The sequence below is a fragment of the Mytilus californianus genome, unplaced genomic scaffold, assembly GCF_021869535.1.
Source record: "Mytilus californianus isolate M0D057914Y unplaced genomic scaffold, xbMytCali1.0.p SCAF_9, whole genome shotgun sequence".
NCBI lineage: Eukaryota > Metazoa > Mollusca > Bivalvia > Mytilida > Mytilidae > Mytilus > Mytilus californianus.
In genome coordinates this window covers 71437682-71464980 of record NW_026262745.1, presented here as the reverse complement: position 1 = coordinate 71464980, position 27299 = coordinate 71437682, and the positions used below count along the sequence as shown (strand labels likewise).

Sequence of the window (27299 nt, the reverse complement as noted above, 5' to 3'; positions counted from 1 at the left end):
TGGTAAGGGCTATTCCATACAAATGTATGTGGAAGGGTAGAAAGGGAAGTTTAATTATTGAATGTGGGTCATGGGCCTTTTTTCAGTATGCATCTATTACCATTATGCAAAATTATCTAAAAAATGGTTCTTGGTTGTAGGGATATTTTGAAAGTCCCTTAAGCTTCCTACTCTCCCACATGTATACATTTTAATGGAATAGCCCTAATGACTAATTATACACAAGAATGAGGTCAAGTTTCTGTACAGACTCTTTTGGTTTTATTCTGCTATCCACTGTTTATGTTTTTGTCTCTCCAACTTTAGGTCTCTTGATTTTTAAAGCCACCTTAGAAAAGCCTTTTTTTATTAAAGCTGTTGATGAAATTCAAATTAAGAAGCTTAGGTCACAAAAATATTGTTGTGTTTCGTGCCTCCCTACTCATGTTCACCCTAAATTTCCTGGCCTAGCCTAACACATTTTATGGACGTTTTTGGTTAAGCACCATTAGAGGCCAGAAAGATTTTGATAAGCATCATTAAAGCCTAGAATATTTCCCTTTATAGCCTATGTAAAAATATTATAGAAAATAAACTCATTTTACACATCCACCTACCCTATTTTTTCATCCAGTAGACAGGAAACAAGTTTATATATATTTTTGGCCTTAACAATTACTATGGAATTAGTCATTTGCTGTATTAATAAAGTGGATTTTTTATCATTCTCACAGATTTAAATGTTTTCAGGTAAATGGTAAAGAGGTTCCAGGTCCATTGTTTGATTTTGGACTTTTGATGTATCACAATGCCAGAATTCTCCTAGATAAGGAAAGTGGGCCATTCTTTTACCTTTCCAAGGTAAGCACTACATGACTTTTGAGTTGCCCCAATTCATTTAAATGAGTTGATATATGTTCTGAAAGAAAAGGTATTGAATGTCCGTTTTAAAGGATGAATGCAAAGGATTGCCAATTTTGTTTGCACATACTTAATTTATAGTCTCAATGATCTTTAATTGGTTAAAGGTTTGATGGTATATTTATACTATGTGTATTCTTGTTGTAATCATAGTCTGTTACATTTACAGATAGAAGGAAGTAATGAAGCCAAACTGTGGAACAAGATATTTGATTATACAGAAAGGAAGGTATGTTTGGTATTTGAAATAAGGTAAAAAAAGTGTGTTTTGGGTTTCTGGTCAAAGAACTATATAGGGGACCTTGTTGGATGAGGGGTCTTTGTATTTCAACTACTGTATCACTACCCTGTCAACACTTGAGGTTGTGAGTTCAAATCTCGCATGTGGCAGGTGCTTTCAACTATAATCTTAATTGACTAGGATTGTCAGTTTTCCTACCAAAGGTCAGTGGTTCTCTCCAGGCACTCACGCTTACTCCACCAATAAAAACTGACTGCCATGAAATTGCTAATAGTGATGAAAGTGGCTTTAATCACCATTCAGTCAAAGAATTATAGGGGTGATAAATTGTCAGAAACTTTTTTCACATGCGAAAAATATTATGTCCTTTCCTTACTGGGGTAAAATCAAGAAGGTTAACAGAGTAAACATGGTTTTGATAAATTCAGATCAAAAATGGTAGGTGATCAGTGCTTAAAAGTAGTGAGTTTTACACCAATCATAATTGAATAGAATTGCCAGTGTTCTTGCTAAAGGTTGTTGTTCTCTCTGGGCACTCCAGCTTCCTCCACAAACAAAAAATGGCTGCCATGATATAGCAAAGGTTGCTAAATGTAGAGTTAAATACCAACAAATAAACAAAACTAAGACATTCAACTGTCTTTCTTTTTTTGCCCCCGCCGACACCAGAGGGGCATTAAGTGTTACCCTTGTCCGTCCATCCATCTGTACATCCGTACGTAGTCCCAAAATTAGTTTCCGTTCACTAACTTTAGTTTGCCTCAACCAAATGTTATGAAACTTATACACAACGCTTATTACCACAAAACACAGATCAAGTTTTGAATTCGGGTGGCGTCACTTTTACCGTTCTCAAGTTATGCCCCTTTATAACGTTATATGCAAGCGGGGGCATCATTTGTGTCCCATGGACACATTCTGTATTTATTTTATATATATTTATTTGGGTTGCTGTATCATTGATGTGTACTTCACATTTTGTTTAATTAAATCTGTAAATGTTATTGTTTATTGTGTTGTTGGGTTACAATCTCAATTAAATGTATCTTACATCTCTTTTTACTTTAATATCTTCAGTTAGATTTGCCACATGGTTGTATAAAAGCCTGTGTATTGATAGAGAATATTCTTGCATCATTTGAAATGGAAGAGATTTTGTATGAATTGAAGGACCATTCTGCTGGACTGAATTGTGGTATATGGGACTATTCTGCTTCATTTATCAATAAATTTGGTAAGTAAATACTTTTTATGCCCCCGCTGTAGGCAAAGGGGCATTAAATGTTACCCTTGACCATCCGTCCTTCTGTCTTTCCATCCGTTTGTCCGTCCCATTTTCGTTTGTTTGAAGCTTGAGGAGGGGCATTCGTGTCCTCATACACATTCTTTTTTTAATTTTTTTAGATAAATTAGTTTAGCTGAATTGAATTATGGGATATGGGACTAATTTACTTCACTTATCTATAAATTTGGTAAGATAATATTTGTTAGATGAAAAAAAGCTTGACAATCAAAATTATAAAAAATTTCACGATGACAAATAAGAAAGATTTTCATTTCATTTTTAAAAATAAAAATTGAAACCTTATTAATTGTCAAGTTTGATTTAAATGACCATATAAAAATAAGGAGATGTGGTATGATTGCCAAGAGACAACTATCCACCCAAGTTCAAAAGAAGTGGATATAATCTTTCAACAATGAGAAAAACCCATACCGTATAGTTGGCTATAAAAGGCCCTGACATGAAAAATATGAAACAATTCAATTGAAAAAAATAACAGCATATTTATATAAATTTACGAAAAACAAATATGACAGACATAAACCAACGACAACCACTGAACTACAGGCTCCTGACTTGGAACAGGCACATAAAGAATGTGGCGGGGTTAAACATGTTTGTGAGCTCTACAACTCTCTCTTAACCTGGGACAGTGGTGTAACAGCACATCATAAGAAAAAACTATAAAAATCAGTTGAAAAAGGCTTAACTCATCAGATCAATTCAAAGCATAAAACAAAAACAGACAGGACGTGGCATTTTTACTTTTTCTGTGACATTGTGGAATATAACAGCTGCTAAAAAATAAATTTGAAGAAAGATAAACTTTCAGTTTGCTGTTAATAACACTTAAGTTTAGGAATTCTATATTTAAATAAATAGAAGCATGGCCCGACAAAATTGATTAGAAATAACTATATCTTGAGTGATGGTGTTATGATTAACCTTTGTGCTGACGTCACATGATTTCATAAAAATAAATTCCAATTACATGCCGAGAATGAAAAATTTAATGAAATTATTAGAGACAGTTTTATGCTTTTGAATATGGAACATAATTACAACTGGAAGAAAGTTGATACACTATAGATTTTTAATCAAGGCTGTAATAGATAAAGATATTTTTACCAAAAAAACCCTACTTTTCTTCGATCGTAGGATATTGTACCTTTGTTTTTTGATATTTGTTTGAACTTTCTGCACAGAAAAAAACAATGACCAGCAGACCAAAGGACAGTGATTTTATTTTAATATTGCTAATTCTGTATGTTAGGTGATAGACTTTGAGTATTTCACTTTGGTTGCCATGGCATGATGTTAAATATAGGGTGTGTTTTGTTCGTTGTTGACATTATTAATTTCACAGTTTCACCATCCTTTACATGTTTAGTTGACATTTGATGTTTGTAGATATTAAAAATTAGTGAGATCACTCCTTTTGTGTTGAATTTTGCTAAGGGCTTTTCAAGAATTAAACATATGGGAAGCACTTTTTTTCAAAGGCAGATCCAGGATCCCCTTTTTTCGACGATCAATGCTTTTGAATGTGGACATATGGTTGGAACCCCCCCTTTTAAAAATGGCTGGATCTACCCCTGTTTTTAGAACCCAACCACTCAAAAAATAATACTACTAGGTGATTTTTAACAACCTTGACTACCCATAAGGATCTCGCAAAGTCGGCATTACTGGAACGCTCAAAGCCGAATATTTGAAAGCCAAGGATGTATAAGAACCGAAACAATTGAAAAGCTATATGATCAAAAGGAACATAAAACAAGAAGCCAAATTCAATCTAAGGTCACATTTGCATGATGGACCTTAGTTTCTAAATAATTTCATTATTTATCTACTGGCAACTTTTGTACATTACAAATCTCATCAGTACTGAAGCACTGACTACTGAGCTGATGGCATGGATGATAAGATCAATTTTCTTAAGTTATCAACTGGCATTATAAATCATGTCAGTACTGAAAGCATTGACTACTCAGCAGATAACTTGGATAAAAATTTCCTTCTAATTTTTTTTTCCATTTTAATGCCCCACCTAGGGGCATTATGTTTTTCAGTCTGTGCATCCGTTCGTTCTTTCGTCCTTTCGTCCGTCTGTCCCGCTTCAGGTTAAAGTTTTTAGTCAAGGTAGTTTTGATGAAGTTGAAGTGCAATCAACTTGAAACTTAGCACACATGTTCCCTATGATATGATCTTTCTAATTGTAATGCCAAATTAGAGTTTTGACCCCAGTTTCACGGTCCACTGAACATACAAAATGATAGTGAGAGTGGGGCATCCGTGTACTATGGACACATTCTTGTTTTATTGTCTGACATAGTCTCTATCAGAATAATATCTGTCTTTCATTTTTCAGAAAAAAACAATAAATTTTTTGCAACATTTTTCAATTCATTGAAAATTTTAAAGGACAAGATAGAAAACTTTTATGAAGAGGTATGGTCTGACTTGGTATGGAGTTATTCAGAAACAAATACTTTTAAATCTAATGCATTCTGGTTAATATTTTCAAAATATGTGCACCCAAATGTATGATTGGATAACAATGTCCTAAATAGTTGGTATCAAACCAATGATGTAGATCTATTTTCATTTTAAAATGTATGATTGGATAATAATGTCCTAAATAGTTGGTATCAAACCAATGATGTAGATTTATTTTCATTTTAAAATGTATGATTGGATAATAATGTCCTAAATAGTTGGTATCAAACCAATGATGTAGATTTAATTTCATTTTAGTACAAAAAATTAAAAAAAAACTACTGTCCTTTTGGTTCATGAACGGTGAATTGTACATTGTTGTATGGAATATGATGCAGTTACAGTTCTTGGCTTACACCAGCTTTTACCAAGCTGATGGAAACTCCCTGACCTTTAGGGATAAAAAAATAATCATCTGCCCTTATCCTAACATATGTTGAAGAAAAGTACTCGGCATTTTTGTTATTTTACTTTATACTTACGCTAAGTGACATTTCTTGGTGCCAGAAATTTTGTTATACAATCTACTAAAAGCTGTCTGATCTGATACTGTTTAACTCGCCTGGCCAAAAGGGCCTATTCTCATCACTTGGCCTCTGGCGTCATCGTAAGTTGACTTTTACAAAAGTTTTTTCTTTGAAACTGTTGGGCCTATTGAAGCCAAATTTAATCAAATCTCGGAGTATCTAATTAACAAATATCAAACAGAGAAATACATGTACAACTCAAAAAGTTTTAAATAAGTTTGAATCTTTAAATGTTTAAAATGCCTTCATTTGTAGGGAGATGACAACATGATCACAAGAAATAGCGATTTTGATTGTTGACTTGATTTTGCACTAGTTCATTAAAGATCTGGTTCGTCAAGTGCATAGCTTAGTTCATGCTCATATCACATTAACATGTTCTCATCCTGATGTGCATGTGATATTTGCTACTGGACTTTAAACACCAATCTGTCATCATCATAATCATTATCAAAGCATCTGTGACCCTTGACCTAATAAAGGTAATCTATTAAAATGTTACATGGTTGTTGGTTTTCTCGTTTGAATAGTTTTACATTTTGTCATATCAGGCATTTGCTCATTGTTGAAGACTGTATAGTGACCTATAGTTGCTAACATCTACATCATTTGGTCTCTGATGTATAGTTGTCTTATTGGCAATCATAGCACATCTCCTTATTTTATATGTGATATGTGCAAGTGAACTCTATACACCAATTTATTATCATCATCAAAGCATTTGCGACCTTGACCTTAGATTTAATCTATTAAAAAATGAAAACAAAACTTTATACATTTCATGCGTCTGAAGCACTTTTCTAGATTTACCTTCATCTGGAACCCTCATAACCGAAAAATTTGAAAGCCAATGATGTATGAGAACCAGAACAGTTGAGGAGCTATATGACCAAAAAGGATCTGAAAAATAACTTGCTGCATATTTATTCTATCATTTAAGGTCACAGAAAAGAATTTGTCCTACCAGACAGAAATAAATATGTGTCCATGGATCGCCACTTTCTGAAGAGTTACATGGATTTAGTTGTGAAAATATGTCATAGTCATGGTGCACATGCTACAGGTGGGATGGCAGCACCAATTCTACCTAATGGTAATACCAGTGGTACTGTATTTCAACAAATTATTGATAAAGTTAAAGGGTAGGTATCAATGTGTTGGTTGCTGTGGATTCATTATTATTCGTGGTATACAATTTTTTCTGCAGGTATAGGTAATCCATGAATTTTAATGTTCAACAAAGTGCAAATTTTCTATAGGATGTAATGCAGAATTTGGCAAAATCAAAGAATCAGAAATCTACGAAAATATTTTTTTCTTTTCAATCACGAAAATCCTTAAGATAATACAGGTACCTGTATTTTTCACAGGTAAATTATGATGTAAAGTCAGTAGACCATGACTAAGGTGATAACTTTTCAATGGATTTTTAAAATTTAATCCCTACCTATATTATTGCGATGAGAACATGTTATAAGCAAAATGTATTCTGTAATAGTTATCCCATGAGGGCGCAGTGTGTCAGTGTAAGATCACCCCGATGGCCGGAGGGTGCTCTTACACTGACACACCAAGTCCGAGTGGGATAACTATTTTACATTCCAGCTCTTTTAGACTATATGAAAAGCATTTACGATTCATAACATCTATTTCAGAATGCCACACAATTATTATGATATACTTTATATATTACTATATAGTATATATCTTTATGAGCCCAGGAAACAATGTTTAAATATGTTAAATTAACAGAGAGTCTGTATCCAAACGTACTGGTGTAGGGGTATGAATCGTGGCTTCATATGCTTACGGTCTTGAGTTTGTTTCCCCGCATAGACACTGGAAATTTGGTGGATTTTTTCTATTAAAAATTTTGAAAGTTAGTCTTTATTCAATATAGATATTTTTAAGTTTTATTGTGTTTTCGACATTCCCACCAAAATGTTACAGAACAAAAGAAAGCATGCAGAACAAAGAAACTCAAGGTTGGGTGATCTGGTAGGGGTGATCCGACTCAGATCATCACTGTTAAAATAAAGAAGTTGGGATGTAAATATATAAATAGTATTTTCATGGCAGGTATATTTAACCAAATTCATGAAAAAATGTGTATCAATGAAAACAGATGAATCCTCAGTACAAACATGTGTATTGATTGATAGCAGCTGAAATTGATTTGGAGTTGTTTCCCTTAAGCCTCCATGTTGAAAGGAAAACTGTTTGTTTTTGTCGTTTTTGTTTTGGCTTCCCAAATTTAAACATGTTGTACAAGCAAGACTAAACACCTTAGTTCGGAATTATACAAGGCTTAAATACATGAAAATTGTTATGAAAACAACTTTTGCTAAAGTCTAGTGCTGACAAATTAACAAGTTGTATGTGGTTAATTTATGAAGAATTTGTGAACATTGCCCTCGAACTATTATAAAAATAATAAGATGTGTTATAATTGCCAATGAGACAAATTTCCACCATCAGTCCACCAGAGATCAAATGGCATAGAAATGTTTCTTCTTAGCACTCTAAATAATAGACCGTGATCCTGTTCCAGCAAAATCTATGTAACATTGGTTTCAAGTCTTTAGATATATTTTAATAATTTGAAAAATCTGCACTGAATATAATTCTCCATTGCAGAGAAAAACTATCTTCAATTTCCCTTCTTTAATGATTATTTTATTATGCTTATTTTTCCTGTAAAAATTACAAGTTACTGTAAATTCAGAAAGTTTTTTTATAGTGAAAAATTATTATGGGATACGATAGGTTATGCAAATATAAAAGCTTGCATATTAAATTTTAATAGCATTATTTGATTTCAATATTTCTAAAATCCCAACAATTGTTGTCCGTTGTCCACCAATAACAATTATAAATGCACACAAAAATTTTGTATTTACAGTGTTGTCTTTTAAACTCTGGACAATTTACCTTTGACATTGAAAAGACAATACTGTGGATTCATTATTATTCGGTGGATACCAATTTTCAACAAAGTACAACTTTTCTATAGGCTTGTCTACTCTTTAGCAAAACCATGAAATCAAATATTCATAAATTCAATTTTTTTCTTCAATCCACAAAAATTGGTACCAAAGAAAATAAATGAATCTACAGTAACATGTATGACCATAACTAAACTGATTACATTTCAGAGGTAAAGTTAAAGAGATACAAGCTGGTGTAGATGGTTTTATGGTCTATGATCTGAGGTTATTACAACCAATGCAGCAGGTTCGTGTTTAATTACATTTAAATGATACCTTGAGAGCATATCAATATTTAAAATATTTTAACCTACTTTTTAAAGGATATGGAAAACTGAAGTGTGAAAGAAGTTTTTATAAAGCATTACTTTTAATTTCTTTAAAATTTCTTTTAGTATTTGTGTTGGTAGGTTGCTGTCTCTTTAATATACTCCTCGCACCTCTTTGTATACAATTTGGTTTATATTATAGTGGTTGTAAAAAATTTATAAAGATAGGATGGTTATCTCTCTTGCAACATACATTTTACATATTTCTGAGACAAACTGATAAAGGACAGGGAACCAGTCTATAAAGGAAGACATTGACAAAGTTCCCAAATGTTTTTCTGACAGGAATTTACTGCTAACTTCGATAACTTTTCAGGATAACTTCAATAACTTTTCATCATAACTTCAATGACTTTTCATCATAACTTCAATGACTTTTCATCATAACTTCAATGACTTTTCAGCATAACTTCAATAACTTTTCATCATAGCTTCAATGACTTTTCATCATAACTCCAATAACTTTTCAGCATAACTTCAATGACTTTTCATCATACCTTCAATGACTTGTCAGCATAACTTCAATGACTTTTCATCATACCTTCAATGACTTGTCAGCATAACTTCAATGACTTTTCAGCAATAAATGAAATAATACGGAGATAAAATAAACACAAATTGGATCACGTTGTTAAATGTTGATATATGTTTTGAACCTATTTGAGCATATCCACCTGTTTAAGGGGAGATAATAACTTGGCATAATTATTAAGGCTATATTTTATTTTAAGTATGACAGAAAAACCCAGTTGATTTGACATTTACAATTAGTGTTTATTGTCACTGTATGCTTATAACTTCATTAACATTAGGGCACAATCTCTATCCACACTAGTGTCAGAATTAAAGCTTTTAACAAACCACTAGGTGGAGTGCTTTAGAAGTGAAATATCAGCATCCCCAGTCCGATGGCAAGAAGACAAAATTATGCTTGGTAAAGGCTTTTTTTAGTTGACAAATGACCTATTATTTTGTTGTCTTTGTTATATCTATTCAGGAATTATTGTGAAGTTATGTTTCATAAAAATAGAAATTCACATATGAAATATCTTTAGCCATTTTTGTGCTGTCAAGAATTTTAGCATCTTTAGCAATCATCTATCAATCATTTTTATTTTTCTGCAAGGTATGAGGTCATTGTTGAAGATCTTTAACTACAAAAATCAAGATTCAAGGAAAAATCTTTTTTTTTTCATAATGTTTTTTTTTTCTCCATGGTTGGGGATTGTGAAATCTCGAACCTTGTTCTATTTTTCCTATAATTACTTTTATTCTATGTTTGTTAATAAATTTGTACTTGACTTTTTTTTCTAGTTGTTTAAGAAAATGTCATCAACAACAAATCAGCATCAAATTAAAAGACTTGATGTGAATCTCACAGCTAAAGATTTACTTAAAATGCCCACAGTAAGTATTTTGTACTCTTCTTTTTAATAAATCATTAGCCTAGGATCAAGCTGCTCTTTTAACATAAAATCTCAAGAGTAAAATGACTTGCAAGTCATTAACGTTTCAGTATAACTTATGATCAATTTTAATCCTAATATAAAAATAAGAAGATATGGTATGATTGCTATTAAATGAGACAACTCTTCACAAGAGACGAATGAGCATACAGAGTACTGTAAATTCAGAAATTATTTCGTCCTTTTATTATTGAGATTTTTTAAAATGGTCAAAAATGCCAGATAAATTATTGCAATTTCAGGAAAACCTGCATACAGATATATTTATCAGATATCAGAATGGGAGTTCTTATTATTGCGATACTCACCCAGTCGCATTATTCACATTAATAAAAACCTCGCAATAATTTCTGAATTCACAGTAATTCAGTCCTGTTCAGGTCTAAAAATTGCTCATGTGGACTGTATTACGCCTGGCCTTACCGAAGGGAACAGATGTTTGGACCAGGTTGCCAGGCTACAAATCTTATGAATCTCACAATCAAAGGGAGATAATAAAAGTAGCACAAAATTTTGAGAATGCTATAATTCATTTTTGTCGAGCCTTCGACTTTAGTCGAAAAAGCGAGACATAGCTATCCTACATTCCGTCGGCATCGTCGGCGGCGGCGTCCACAAATATTCACTCTGTGGTTAAAGTTTTTGAAATTTTAATAACTTTCTTAAACTATCCTGGATTTCTACCAAACTTGGACAGAAGCTTGTTTATGATCATAAGATAGTATCCAGAAGTTAATTTTGTAAAAATAAAATTCCATTTTTTCCGTATTTTACTTATAAATGGACTTAGTTTTTCTGCCGGGAAATATTACATTCACTCTGTGGTTAAAGTTTTTAAAATTTTAATAACTTTCTTAAACTATCCTGGGTTTGTACCAAACTTGGACAGAAGCTTGTTTATGATCATAAGATATTATCCAGAAGTAAATTTTGTAAAAAATAAATCCATTTTTTCCTTAGGGCTATTCCATTAAAAAGAATGTACCAGGGCTGGACGGCAATTATAAAAAATTCCGTTGGTTGTTGATGTGTTGAAGCGTGTATGGCCAGTGGCCCTTGGTGTTTAGAGAAACTAAGTATTGTTGGTTGTTGGTCTTCTTTGACAGTCATTTTTCGTGACTGTCGGTTTCAATGTGTTATTTTCCGTTTTTTATTATTATTTGTTTTTGCAGGGACTTATATAACCGATTGTTTTTGTCTCCTGCTCTTATCGTGATATTTTGGAAAACATAACTGTTCCCGCGACTTACACAGCAACAGGCGCAACGTTGTATTCTACCTATGGTACCAGTTCCGGAAGTGCAAGAGTTACTTCCCTTTAATGTCAAGTACATGGCGAACGATGTCAAATTCTATTGAAAATAATATTCGGATGTTCAAATTAGCGGTGGTCCGAGATCCGCGACCTTCCACTATTGCAATCGGACTTTCGTTTGGTTACTAGCTAGGCCCAACGGACCTTCGATTTGAAAGAAAATAAAAATTAACTTTGACGACCTTTTAACTTTTTAACCATCAGTATGGTCAATTTAAAGCCATATTACTATTGAGATGATACACCCCTCCAGGGATTTTTCTAGCATTCCACAGGGTCCAAATACCGGACCCATTCCTATTGGCAATGGCAAATACCCTACGTTTTTCCCAATTTTCAATTTCATGAATTTGGGACCAAAACTTCAAAACGATCTCAAAATTTATTTTTATCTTTATTATTCATGACAGCGATGCTCAGTTTGTTCAACCGCTAGCTTTATACTGAAAATTTGCAACAAGTAATGTGTAAATACGAGTAAAATCATATCTGACTGACAAAAACAACATTGAAAAACAATGGATGCCATAAACCGGAAATGAAGACGATTACAATACCTTATCAGATTCCGGGGTCGGATAAGGGTAATTCCGGGTTTGCCGATCAAATACAATAGAAAAAATAATAATTCCAGGCAGGTGACAAAATACATCTATGATGATGAAATATAAACACTAGAATTGAAAACCAAAAGATATATGGAAAAGAAAGAAAAAGCATGAAATATTTTATACAGAAACTCAAAATAACTTTTAGTTCACAAATTTTCATGTCAAAATCCAATGAAATGTGACAGTAATTTTCTGTATCATTAATAAATGTTGATATTACATGTAGATGTTTTTATAGAGTATACATATATCTACAATTCCAAGAGGTCATTTCTTCTCAATTTTGAACGGCCAGTAAAAATCTGGAAGTTTCTTACTTTATTTTTACGGAGCTAATATAATAATGCAAATAGATATGATACATTTAAACAGCTTTGAATTTGAACTATTACTTTAATTGTATACTCGGGTATGGATTAAACAAAATAAATAAAAAGAGATACAAATAGCCCTTTATATCATAGTAATAACCAAACATTGTAGCTCCTTGACCCTGTCCACCCCCTCTAAATTGTCCAGCAACTATAATGTTTAAATAACAATTCCTTTGGTAGTGGTAAATTAGAATAAAATAAGTTAGATATATTCCAGTTGGTTCTTGTATTATTATGAAACGACTTCCTGTTGGTTGGTGTTAAGATACATGGTACATTCGTCTTGGTCGTGGGGGTACTTAAAAATTGCCTTCCGACCCTAGTACCTCCTTTTTAATGGAATAGCCCTTATTTTACTTTTAAATGGACTTAGTTTTTCTGCCAGGAAACAACACATTCACTCTGTGGTTAAAGTTTTTAAAATTTTTATAACTTTCTTATACTATTTTGGATTTGTACCAAACTTGGACAGAAGCTTGTTTATGATCAAAAGCTAGTATCTAGAAGAACATTTTGTAAAAAAATAAATCCATTTTTTCTGTATTTTACTTTTAAATGGACTTAGATTTTCTGCCAGGAAACAACACATTCACTCTGTGGTTAAAGTTTTTAAAATTTTAATAACTTTCTTATACTATTTTGGATTTGTACCAAACTTGGACAGGAGCTTGTTTATGATCAAAAGCTAGTATCTAGAAGAACATTTTGTAAAAAAATAAATCCATTTTTTCTGTATTTTACTTTTAAATGGACTTAGATTTTCTGCCAGGAAACAACACATTCACTCTGTGGTTAAAGTTTTTAAAATTTTAATAACTTTCTTATACTATTTTGGATTTGTACCAAACTTGGACAGGAGCTTGTTTATGATCAAATGCTAGTATCTAGAAGGAAATTTTGTTTTCTTCCAGTTAACCAAACTTGGACAGAACCTTCTTACAATCAAAAGATAGTATCAAGAGGAATATTTTTATTGATTTACTTCCTCATTTTTGTTGAGCCTTCGATTAACAGAAAAAGTTGGCGAGACACTGGGTTCCGCTGAACCCTTACGAATTTAAAAAAAAAGAAAAACAATTATGAATTATGCTAGTTTTTTTGTTTTTTTTTAACAGGGAGGAGTTACACAACAAGGTTTAAGGCACAACATTACAGTTGGTATTCTCTTCATTGAGGCATGGTTGAGAGGTATGTGTCAATCATTATCAAACTTATAAATCTTTGCTCCATGAGGAAGTCTTCTTATGCTTTTGGTGCTATAAATAATGCATAGTGATTTTGTGTCATGAATTGATACACCTATTTTTTTTTTATATTTCATCAATACTGTGGATTAATTTATTTTTGTGGGTATGATTTTTGGGGATTGAGGAAAACTTGCATTTTTGTGGATATTTGATTTGTGGTTTTGCCAATCTGTTCATGCAAAGCTTATTGAAAATGTGTAATTCGTTGAACATTTGAATTTTTTGTTCACTGTACCCATGAAACCCACGAAAATTGGTATCCAAGGAATAAAAAGAATCCACAGTAGACCAAAAACTGAATGAACTCAGATGTTCAGGTGGGGTTTGGGGTTCTTACTCCACTAGTGACACTGCTGTTCAAAAATGTTGATTAGTTCTAGTTACAAATAACTTGTCAAGTGAACTATTTGATTGGAAATTGCAGAACATATTTATTGACAAAGGAAGATAACTTCATTTCAAAATATTGTCTTCTATTTCTTTATTCAATGGCAATGCAATGTTTTAGTTTAATTTGAAGTACACACTGCAAAATGAAAGCAATTTTTGCACCTCAGTGGTCACAAGTACTTTGATTACTGTGGAATCATTTCTTTTGGATTTTTTCAATTTTGCATGGCTTGAGGAAAAAATGTAAATTTGTGGGGGATTTGATTTTTGATTTTACCAAAATCTGCATATAAACCTATAGAAAATGTGCACTTTGTTGAACATTTAAACTTGTAGATCACCTTTTCCCAGGAAATCCAAGAAAATGGTATCCCATGAATAAAAAGTAATCTGCAAATTGCAATTGCCAACTTTGATTGAAACTAAAGATAATTGGTTCAGTTAAGGAAGAATCTGATAATTTATTTATTTCCAGAAAGAATTACTGGTTGAATTTAGATCTGTTTACCCTTCTGGAGCTCCTGAGATCACCCCCAGTTTTGGTGGGGTTCCTGTTGCTCAGTCTTAAGGATGTTCGCTCCTCTTGATTTTGATTTTTTGCCAGATATTCGGAATCCTCTGGTTTTATCCATGTAGTGTCATTAAAAAATTTTGCCCACTTACCAATATTTTTCTTTTCATATTTTTATTCCATATAGTTTAAAAAGCCATATATGAAAATCTTATAAAATCCTTGTTATTTTTTCATAGTTTTTGAAATAAAAAAGGTGGTAATGTTAAATGTATGAAAAATCTAGAGAGAATTATTTCCCGCCAAATATTCAATGGCTTATATCTTGAAAACAAGCACACTGCTTTTCTAGTTCCTTTATTCATATGCTTTTAATTTATAACAGTCTTTTAAAAATCTTGTTATTTTGAAACAGAGTAGCGAACATCCTTAAGTTTTCTATGGCGTTGTCAGTTTGTTTTGACTTACGAGTTTGAATGTCCCCCTTTGGTATCGTTCGCCTCTCTTTTAGTAAATTTCCAGTATAGCACATTACTAAAAGAGATTTTATGTTTGGAGAATATTTTTTTGGCTTTACAGTTGAAGAAGATGGTTGATTCCAAAGACCCAAAGTTTGTAGATTTTTCTCTCAGTTTGTTCTGTTCAAAATCTGAATATAGAAATTTAACAGCTCTTTTAAACCTATATATTTTTCATCAACCATGAAAATTGGAATTCTGAAATGCATTTTCTCTCACAATACTGTACTACATGCATTATAGTGGCTTTTCATGTAATTAAGGGGCAATCTCAGTGTTCACAACTTTATAGAAAAACTTGTTGCTTGAAGTCTGTTACTTTAATAATTTTATATTTAACAGGTCAAGGTCATTATTATCTTAAAGGTGCTGTTGAAGATTCTGCAACTGCTGAAATATCAAGATCACAGGTAATATGAAACCTCTTAGACAAATATCAAGATCTCAGGTAATACGAAAGCTCTTAGACAAATATCAATATTTCAGGTAATATGAAACCTCTTAAACAAATATCAAGATGTCAGGTAATAGGAAAGCTCTTAGACAAATATCAAGATCTCAGGTAATATGAAAGCTCTTAGACAAATATCAAGATTTCGGGTAATATGAAACCTTTAAGACTTATATCAAGATCTCAGGTAATATGAAATCTCTTAGACTAATAATAAGATCTTAGGTAATATAAAAGCTCTTAGAGGAATATCAAGATCTCAGGTAATATGAAAGCTCTTAGACAAATATCAAGTTTTCAGGTAATGTGAAAGCTCTTAGACGAATATCAAGTTTTCAGGTTATATGAAAGCTAAATGAAGTAAATGTTAATGAGACTGCAAACCAAACATTAAAAAGCAGAAGACATATCGAGATCAACATACATTCTTCAGTAATAGACAGGTGTCTATGTAATAGTTAAAGATTTGATTTGTCTACGAGACTAAAACAATTGTCAATATATTCAACAGACTTCATCTTCACTGCATTTTGATTTTAAAAAATCTTTTAAAGATAAAACAAGTAACAACCACTGACATGGTTTGATTAATGGGAAGAGCATATATTAATGTTATGTATTCTAGATTTAATCCTTGTCTGTCACATTGGCCTCAAGACTCCATATCAAAGCTTCCTGAAATTTGGTGGCAATCTAATTGCCATTTGTTTTGGTATTCATCTTCCACCAAATTCACTGTTTACACAATACTTATAAGGCCAATTAAAATTAATTGATAGATTTTCATTCCCGCCCGCCCCTCTGAAATCGTTCCGCCCCAATTTTTTTTATTTTGAAAAATTTACGATTTCCGGATTTTGTTCATTTTCGTTACCGGTAACTGTCGATAATTTCGTTTCATTAATAACATCCTGTTTCAAATTTTGGTTTTTGCATTTCTTTGTATGTTTGATTCGTTATACATGTATATACATGATAGAACCTTATTATTACACTTGCATATATGAAGAACACGTCACAAGAGCGTTTCATATCTAATAAAAAATAAAAAATAAAATCCTCCCACCCACCCCATTTTTTTCAAAAATTTGGATGAAAATCTACTAATTAAATTTACTTGGCCTAAATTCGTACAAATAATTGCAGAGCATGAAATTTTTGCTGCCTTTTTTTCAGGAACTACAAACAGAAACGTCCTGAATTTGGGGAACAAAATTCTTTCAAATCTGCTTTACTTTATTATTATATTTTATATTTTTAACATTCATCACTTATCACTTTTATATTAACTGAATACTTATTTTCATTTACACATGATTTCCATGTTTGAAATTTTGGTCGCATTTTTCTAAGAACTATGGATAAGAGCTTCCTGAAATTTGGAACCTAGCTTCATATTATTAAGGTTTACTGTGTGATGTGTTTTCAAATTCACCACTGATCAACTACCTAATCATAAAAAGGTATAGCAGGGGTATCATGAATGAGCAACAGCTTACAATTCAACATATATGGTCTTGACCATAGTCACTTTTGTCAGGTCTATACCATTAAAGTAATTGTTCATTGAAATAATTGTGTCAGGGTGAAAGTCAGGCACAAGGGGAAAGAAGATTTATTTTTGGCTTGGTCCTTGTTCATTGAATGTATGCAAATTTCTAAGAGATAATATATAGCAAATATATCCTTACACATCCATTTGATAGAGCAAATCTTATTTGATAAAACTCTTAGTGGTATATAGCTAAAAAATGGGCTACTTTATCTTATTAATTATATGTCATTCAGTATAAATTTAAATCGTCTATATTTTGATTTTATAGGTTTGGCAATGGATAAGGCACAAGGCCACATTGGAAGATACAGGAGCTGTTGTTACCATGAAAATGGTACACAACATTGTACAGGAAGTGATTGGAGAAAGATTTTGGTCAGCACAGAATGCTGAACAATTTTCAACCAATCAGGACAAAGATAGACTGTTAACTGCAGCTAGAATGTTTGAGGAAATTGTTACAAAACGAAACTTTCCTGAATTCCTAACAACTTATTTGAATTTGGATCATACATTTTTAGAGTATCAGAAAAAGTCGATGTAGAAAAAGTCATTGAAAATCTTGAAAAATTAACCTTAGAGATCTGTAGTACTGGATATGGGATAGGATAGATTATCAGGAAATATAGAGATTCAATGAAAAACAGAGCAAAAGAGGCTTGTTATAGAAACATAAAGCAGGTGTGTGGCATTCAATACATACACATACCAAAAATTATTTTTCCCCCAATTTTCACTTTATACTCAGTTCTACTACATAAGCAATTGTCATGTGACAGTTGTGATAATTTTGCCTTCTGTGTGTGCCATATAAGTTCTGGATTCTATCTGAAATTCTTTTTCAATTTATTGTTTTTTCTTAAGATTATCTCACACATCCCTTGTAGGAGTCACATGACAAATGCTACTTAGAGGAAAAGTTATCTTCATCTACCTTGTTGACCCATTGCTCAAGTTTATATGCTGTACATTTCTTGTAATGCCATTCAAGTTGTGCAGTTTAAAAGCAAATCTACTAATGCAGGTTATAAACAGGTTTTTATTTACATGGTACTGTAAATTCAGAAATTATTGCGATTTTGTCATTTTAGACTAAACTGCGATTTTAATTTTTGCGATATTGAGAAAAATCCTGTTTAATTCATATAAAAAATTTCAAAATGCGAGTTTAAATTATTGCGATTTTAACCCTGTCGCATTTTTCGCAATAATAAAAACATTGCAATAATTTCTGAATTTACATGGTAGTTGTTTTACAACCCAGCAGGATTATTCCACTCGGGTACTATTGATCTGTCTCCTTTTTAGCTCACCTGGCCCAATGGACCACGTGAGCTTTTCTCATCACTTGGGGTCCGTCATCATCGTCCGTTAATTACTTTTACAAAAATCACCTCCTCTTAAACTACTGGGCCAAATTTAACCAAACTTGGCCACAATCATTATTGGGGTATCTAATTTAAAAAATGTGTCCGATGACCCTGCCTGCCAACCAAGATGTACGACATGGCTTAAAAAAGGGGTAAAATGCAAGTTTTTTCTATTATTTTGAAAACCTGAAAGGGGCAAAAAATTTCAGAATATTGAGCTTTACCAGTTGCTCATATACGTCAAAACTGTCAGACAATTTTTTGTAGGAGTTATTGGTCTTAAATGACAAATTTTACCATTTTTTTTCTTTCATTTTTGCCTGTTATCTTGAAAACTAGAATGGATAGAGAGAAACTTTAAACTGCAAAAAGAATCAGCAAGTCAAGTTCTACAGTTATGTCTTCATGGTCGAAATCGTCAGTCGACTCCTTATTAGAGTTATTGACCTTTGATGACAATTTTTACCTAATATCGTAAAAATTTGAATAGATAGATAGAAACTTAAATTAGCGAAGGCAAGATCTACTAACAAGTCAAATTGTGCCGATATAGTTAGTAGACTGTCACTCTTTATAGGAGTGATTGCCCTTAAATGAGGATTTTTTTTACCCTTTTGTGTTTTGAGCGAAAACTAAAGAAGATAGAGTGAAACTAAACAGCCTAAATGATCAACTATACAAGATCAACAAAACAGAGATTTTTGTCATGAATTCTGTTCTCGTCTACAATTTTGGAGAATGTCCTTTGTTGAATATGCACATAGACCAAGGTGAGCGACACAGGCTCTTTAGAGCCTCTAGATATGCCTTTTTATATAGGATTTGTGATTTTCATCTAATCTGTAATCTTATAAAATGAATATTTGTTACAACAACTCACTGAATTATTGGTATACTGTAATACCACTATTCATCAATCTGTAATTAGACGATTTGATATCTAGTTTGGAACTTTATGATATTGATGATGAGTTATGCGGCTTAAATGATATATTCAGATCTGCCAGTTAGTCACTTCCTTTTGACGATACTTTGAATTTTCATATTTGCCCACTGTGCATGAAATTTTTTGTCACTTGAGTGAATGTGGTTTACTCTGCTTACAATTTAAGCACCTATTCCTTTAATTTTCAATACACCATGAATGTAGAATAGAGTTGTAATTTTTTTGTTATTTAAGTATTTGATAAATGGTTTGTTTCATTTTTGTCGAACCTGCGACATAAAGTGCGAGACTTAGCAATCCTAGATTCTGTCATGTCGTAGGTGGAGGCATCAACATTTAGGTTCAGTTTGTGGTTAAAGTATTTTAGACATCAATAACTTTGTCAAACCTTCATGGAATTTTATGAAATTTGGACAGAAATTTGTTTAAGAGCAAAATTTTAAAAATATTTCATTTCATTTTCCCATATTTTACTGATAAATGGACTTGGTTTTTTTACAGTTAACAAGTAAATACAGTCTGCGGTTAAAGTTTTTTATACATCAATTACTTTGTCAAACCTTCATAGAATTTTATGAAACTTTGGCAGAAGCTTTTTTATGATGAAGAGGTAATGTCTGAAGCAAACTTTTGAAAATATATTTTTTTCATTTACATATTTTTCTGATAAATTGACTTTTTAGTTTTGTACAGTTAACATTTACAGACATTCTTTGATTAAATTTTGTTGATATGATAAATTTGTAAACCTTCATTGATTGTTTTGAAACTTGGACAGAAGCTAGTCGTCAAGACCAAGAAATAGCATCTAAAGAAAAATTAGGATTTTTTTTTTAAATTCTTTATTTTACTGATAAAAGGACTCACTTTTTTAGTCAACATTGTTACACTTTTACAATGACAGCAGCAATCGCAGGTAAGACACAGGGTTCTGTAGAACCCTTTACAGATTTTTTTTTTAACAAACTGCCCTCGTTTGCTTTATTTTTATTAAATAAGCTATTATTAAATGTATAACTATTTTACTCTACTCTTGGAGTGGGGCTATATTGCAATCACCTTGTCGGTCTCTCTGTCTGTCAATCCCTCCAACAAATTATTTAGTCCCATTTTTCTGAGGTTCTATTGAATATATTGAAAAGAATAAGTTCTTATGTGGCCAGTAGCTTGACAGTGATGACTTTTCTTGTATGAAGGCTTTTTAGATCTATCAGACATATACTTCCTGTTTTCCATCACTTTTATATATGAGTTTGAGTATGCTTAGCATGGCAATCATGCATTCTTGTGATTTTTTTTAAGATAATCATATTTAGGACAGTTTGTTATTGAATAGCAGTTTAGCTAAACATTGTTATAATGAGTAATATGATGTTTTGGATAATTGGTATCAGGTAATGTATTTTGTAAATTTTTAGCCCACATGGACCTATATCCCATGTGAGCTTTGCCATCACTTGCTGTTTGTCATAGTCCATCTTTGTAAACATTTAACCAAAACCTTAAATCTTCTCCTTTACCACTGGACCAATTTCAGTCAGACTTTGGCTAAATGATCCTGATGATATTTGGTATATGGTTTATATTTTTTATACCTGTAAGTCAACCAACATGCCTAAACATAGAAAATAATGGTATATTGTGTTAATCGTCTTATATCCTGAAAACCATGAAATAGATTGATTGATTGATTGGTGTTGAACATCATTTTCAGCACTATTGTGCTATTTCGTGGCGGTCAGTTTATATTGTAGGAGGAAACCATAGTGCCCAGTGAGAACCACAGACCTTTGGTAGGAAAACTGACAATCCTAGTCAATTAAGATTGGAGTCTAGCGCACCTGCCACATGCTGGATCGGAACTCACAACCTCAGTTTTGATAGGCTAGTGATACAATAGTTCGATTACTTAGGCCACTCTGCTTCTGAGGCCCCTATAAAGATCGAGAAAATCTGACCTGGGGAACAGGCTCCGAAGGTAAATATCTTCTTGCCGGTACTCATTTTTCTTTGAACCAAAATTTTAACTCTTCATAGGATTTTTGCCTTTGAATGTAAATTTTCGACTTATTTACTTGTTTTTGAGAATTATCTCCAAAATTATAATAGTAAGGAAGAAATTGTAAATGGAAAAATTAACAGAAATACAAGATCTACAAAATGCAATTTTCATTGAAATCTTAGGAAAACTTTGTAAGGAGTTGCTGTCTTTAAAGGACAAATGTTTTACTTATTTTACTTATTTTATAGTTTTTGGCCTTTTATCTATAACTTATAAATCAATGATAGCTGTAAACAGTAGAAATGATCAGCAAAACATGATCTACAAATATGTTAAAATAAATGAAACCATAGAACAACTTCTTATAGGAGTAATTTTCCCTCAATTGACAATTTTTATTACTAATTATCAAGTTTTTGCCCATGATATCAAAAACTACAATAATTAGGTAGAAACTGTAAACAGCAAAAATGAACAGCAATACAAGATCTACAACAAGCGAAATGACCAAAACCATGAAATGACTTCTTATAGGAGTCATAATGTTTCAAGATCGTGTCTAATCCCAAAACTATATAGATAGTTTAAATTAATCAGCAATACAAGATATATTTTTAACAGGTGAATGATGCAGGCCCTTAGGAGCCTCTTGTTTAACTTTTTCAACATTTACATGTTTGTCTTTACATGCTTTTATTATCCAATGAATAAAGAAATCATATATTGTGGATACAATATTTAATGTTGGTTACCAATTTTCATGAAATAAGTTGTAAATATAAAGGATAAATTCAGATTATGAATTTTCTAAGGCTTTGATGCAGAGTTTGGCAAATCCATAAAACTGAATATCAATAAAGATTCAATTTTTCTCCATCCAATAAGTTAAATGAAACCACAGTACATGCATACAGGTACTTTATTTTTACATAAATCAGGGTTTTCATTGAAAACACAAACTGATTTTTACAGATTTGTTTTTTTATGTTAATTGATATTTTACAATTACTTTCCTTTTTAACAATTTCACACTATGAAGTATTTTCAACATTTGCTATCCTAAACTTTTCTCCATTACACATAGTGATAGATTTTTTTGGTTATAGTTCTAATTATAGTGTTACATATTTATGAGTTAAGCTCAAGATCTGTATTTTATCATTTGTTTTGCATTTTATGTTTCAAATTTTCTTGATGGCATAATAAATTTAAATAGAATATATATTGGAGGAAAAATCTGAAAATGCATTATTATTATGATTATTATTATTTTTAGCATTTTAGGTTCAAACAGACTATGAAAAACTGTCCTCATTCATGCTGGAATGAATTGAAAATAAATGTTTCACTGGAATAACAACTTTTCTATTTAATAATACACCCCGTATTCAGATATAAATTAGATAGACACAGTGAAAAAAAAACTCAATTGAAAGCTTGAAATATGTTGTTGATAAAGGTTTATTGTTGAAGCATGTGAATTGACTTCAAGATGTTTATTTTTTTATACCCCTGTCGTAGGCGACTGGAGCATGAAGTGTCACCCTTGACTCTCCGTCTTTCCGTCCTTCCATCTTTCAATCCATCTGTCCTATTTTGGATTGTTTGAAGCTTGAGTGGGGGCATTCGTATCCTAAGACACATTCTTCTTTTATTTTGTGTAAAGATTGCTCGAAAGGCCACCGAATACCCTATTGGTACTGGCTTGATAGCTTGATAGAGCACTTACAACATAAGGGATTGAGGTGAACATTCTGATATTATTCATGTCAAGCAATTTCTAAATGATATCTTAGAAGATATTATATATTCATGTTACAAAATGATGAAGATATGTATAACCATATATACCTATCAAGGAAACTATTTTATTGGAAACTTCATACATTGTGCATGGTGTTTGAATCTCTCTTTAAGAGAAAAAAAATTGAGCTACAATTATTGACAATGGAAGATAACTCCTAATTCAAAATATTGCCTAAATTGTCTCATTACTCAATTCAACATATACAATACAATGTTTATTGTAAGATCACATTGCAAAATGAAAGCAACCTTTACCCTTCCATGCTTACAATCACTTTGATTTTATTGTGTTGTTGGATTGCTTTTTTCTTATTATTTGCGTAACTGCACTTTACACTTTCTTCAAATTCTAAATTATCAATTTAAAAGATAATTAAAACATAACGTTTAAAGTTCTATCATTTAATGTAAACTACACTTCTTGTTACTACCACAACATGCACAGTATAGAGTGTTTGCTTTTTTGTAAGGAAGAAGGTCATGTTCATTAGATGCTGTATTTAGCTTCAAATCGATTGAAGATTATATGAAATTATACCTAAAATAATTGTTAAGTATGTGCAGACTATAATGTTTTTCATCAATTGCCATTATCAAACAAGTTTTTCATATTAAACTTGAAAGATGACAATAGATTAAATTTGTCTTCTAAAAATTACAAACTTGTATAGATTTTTTAAATTATATTCATGATCGAGTATAAAATATACATGACATTTAAAAAACCATTCAAAAATTTGGCCAAATAAATTCCTTACTGCACCCTCTCCCTTTAGGAAACTTACCTTTCCTTTCAATAACTTCTACAAAACTTAGCAACACTATATAAAACCTTTCATAATGTGAGGTGATTGAAATCTTTGTTATATTGTTCACTAAATCTTTGTGTGATATGAATATCGGCATTTTACTTACATGTGTGATATATCTGCATTTTACTTGCATTTGTAATATATCTGCATTTTACTTGCCTTTGTGATATATCTGCATTTTACTTGCATTTGTGATAGAAACAGACAAAATAAAGTTATTTAAACAATACTTTTGTACACCAAAGAAAGATTTGACATACAGATTGAGCTTTAACAAACAAAATGTAACATTTATTGCATTATGGAAAAAGGATGCACTTTTTACTCCCTATAATTTTAGTAGTATTTCTTTTTTCTACTGCTGGTTCTTGTTCTCTGTTCTCGTACAACATTGTCTTCTTCTGGTTCTTGTTCTCATTCAACTTTATCCTCTCCTTGTTCGTGTTCTCATACAACTTTGTCCTCTCATTGTTCTTGTTCTCATACGACTGTCCTCTCCATGTTCTTATTCTCATACAACTTTGTCCTCTCCTTGTTCGTGTTCTCATACAACTTTGTCCTCTCCTTGTTCGTGTTCTCATACAACTTTGTCCTCTCCTTGTTCGTGTTCTCATACAACTTTGTCCTCTCCTTGTTCGTGTTCTCATAAAACTTTGTTCTCTCCTTGTTCTTGTCCCCATACAACTTTATCCTCTCCTTGTTCGTGTTCTCATACAACTTTGTCCTCTCCTTTTTCGTGTTCTCGTACAACTTCGTGCGCTCCGCGTTCTTGTCCCCATACAACTTTGTCCTCTCAGTGTTCGTGTTCTCATACAACTTTGTTCTCTCCTTGTTCATGTTCTCATACAACTTTGTCACCTCCGTGTTCTTGTTCTCATGCAACCAAGTCTTCATACCATAACTTATATAAATATATCTACAACTGTTCAGATTGCGAGCTCTAACCCATATATGTTTTATATTGCCATGACAAGATTTTTCCAATGCTTCATAGATTGTTGAGGACCATAAGGTTGGGATCATGTCCATCCTATGGACTGTGAAAAACACTTCGAATATTGGTATATGGAAAGTGCTGTAGAACTTATCTAATTGTTTATCAAAAGTAAAATAACAAAAATATCAACCTCCAAATTTTAAAACGGAAAGTCCCTTATCAAATGGCAAAATTAAAAGCTCAAACACATCAAACGAGTTGAAAACAACTTCATGTCATATCCCTGACTTAGTACAGGCATTTCCTTACGTAGAAAATGGTGGATTAAACCTGGTTTTATAGCTAGCTAAACATCTCACTTGACAGTCGCATACGCAATATGCAGCAAAGACTAACACATTTTTTTTATATAAGTTTAACAAACTAATTATGCATTCCCCTTGGCAACTAATGAAAACAAGATAATATACATGTTCATGTATATTTCAAATGACGTTAGCATTGTGACAGATACGTTATATATAAATGTGACATACGATTGTAGTTTCGAAATATCTTCTAATCAGTGTGGTTACTGACGTAAACAAATTATTGATTTTAGTACCTGTATCATAAGAAAAGTTCACTAGTTAAAACAGTGTAACCAATAGTTTGCAACGAAATAAAGGATACTGAAATTTCCGTCTTCTTGATTTATATCTAGACATTGATATAGGACCTCTATGTATGTTGTCTTATTTTCATTAGTTGCCAAGAGAAATGCTTAAAAAGGTTTTTACATTTATTTAAAAACAAATATGTCAATCTTGGCTACATATTGATGAACAAAAGGATTTTTTCGTTTTGCTTACTTCATTATTATTTCTTTTTATACATTTATTATTGGAAAATAAAGAAATTTTGTCTGAAAGAGGAATATATATGGCAACTACACAGCATATAGGTGAAAACTAAATTTTATGAAAACAGAGTTGTTTGCAATATCACATTGAAAAAATTCCATTTCTATGTAACAACATTCCAGCAAAACCTACATATGTCTTCTCCAAGGTGATACAATATCCAAGGGGTTGCATTACCTATCGTGACTGCCTTGATATATGTTATATATTTGATAGGGAAGCTGTTAAACCAGTATTTCTAAATGGTTAAGTTGAAATCATTTTGTTGAAAGTCTTGCGGAGTTCATTATGATTTAATGGAATATCTGGATCACAATTGCAAGCTGTATAGTTGCTATATATATATTCCTCTTTTCGACAATTGTTTTTCTTTCCCAAAAATGTAGAAAAAAAGGAATAATAATGGTGAAAGCAAAACAGAAAAGGAAACTTAAGATCTCTGATTAAAGAATTGTATTGAAGAACTGACAATATACAGCACGATTACAGCAGTTATACATGTACATTATATCAACTTCTTATTTCCAAGTCCGTGGCATAGGTTAGCCAGTGGCTTATGTAGTCCAGCGACTGTATTAATAGCCTGTCAACATTGAGGTTCATTTATGAGTTTCAATTCCGCACGTGACAGGTGCGTTCGACTCCAATCCTAATCGACTAGGATCGTCAGTTCTCATAGTTTGTATTGTTTTACATTTGTCATTTCGGGACCTTGTATAGGTTGCGGTGATGTATTGGTTTTGTTCATTGTTATTTTGATCTCTGGTGGAGCGTTGTCTCATTTGCACTCAAACAACATGTTTTTTTTTCATTTAGATGATAATAATGACTAGGTAAACACTTAGTATATAGCTGGTTCTACCGGTTATATAGTGTTTTTTTTTTCTTAAAGCAATAGAGAAGTTTCTGTTGACACCTCAGGACTGATCAGTTGTGCAAAAAATAAAATAAAATAAGAAGCACAAACACACCAACTAGAAATAAAGTATGATGAAAATATTTATCAAATAAGATGCATTTAACCTTTTCATAACAAGGCTTTATATACCTACATGGAGTTATTTCAATTCAGAACGATAGGTCATTCTTTTTTCAATGAAATGTGCTTCAAGACATGCCATTATGGCCTGTGTAAGGTCATTATTTACTCCCGATTACAAACTACACTTTGTTAAAACATTTCATTCATTTGATATGGTTGTTGCCAATTGAGGGTTTTCTGTTCAATTTTCTATTCTTTATCGGGTTTAGTCTATCAAAATTATTTTTGCAAATAATTCCGCTTAAGCCGGTTCTAGGGGCCGTCTTAAAGTTGCAG

General features: G+C 32.0%; 1 protein-coding gene across 2 annotated transcripts in view; it reads left to right on the top strand.

The window, feature by feature from the left end:
• LOC127716599 (malate synthase-like) overlaps window positions 1-27299 on the top strand; it is a 61106-nt gene that overhangs the window by 24446 nt on the left and 9361 nt on the right. Inside the window, exons 7-15 of one of the 2 annotated variants that reach the window (XR_007989040.1) lie at window positions 730-840; window positions 1070-1129; window positions 2219-2375; window positions 6393-6594; window positions 8608-8686; window positions 10083-10175; window positions 13650-13722; window positions 15543-15610; window positions 17475-17887. Coding sequence is in view for 1 of the 2 variants with exons in the window: in XM_052222838.1 (XP_052078798.1) it covers window positions 730-840; window positions 1070-1129; window positions 2219-2375; window positions 6393-6594; window positions 8608-8686; window positions 10083-10175; window positions 13650-13722; window positions 15543-15610; window positions 17475-17750 (1119 nt within the window). In the remaining variant the exon portion in view is untranslated. Of the gene's footprint in view, window positions 1-729; window positions 841-1069; window positions 1130-2218; window positions 2376-6392; window positions 6595-8607; window positions 8687-10082; window positions 10176-13649; window positions 13723-15542; window positions 15611-17474; window positions 25761-27299 lie in introns of those variants that run through there. The other variant, XM_052222838.1, reaches the window with a different exon arrangement.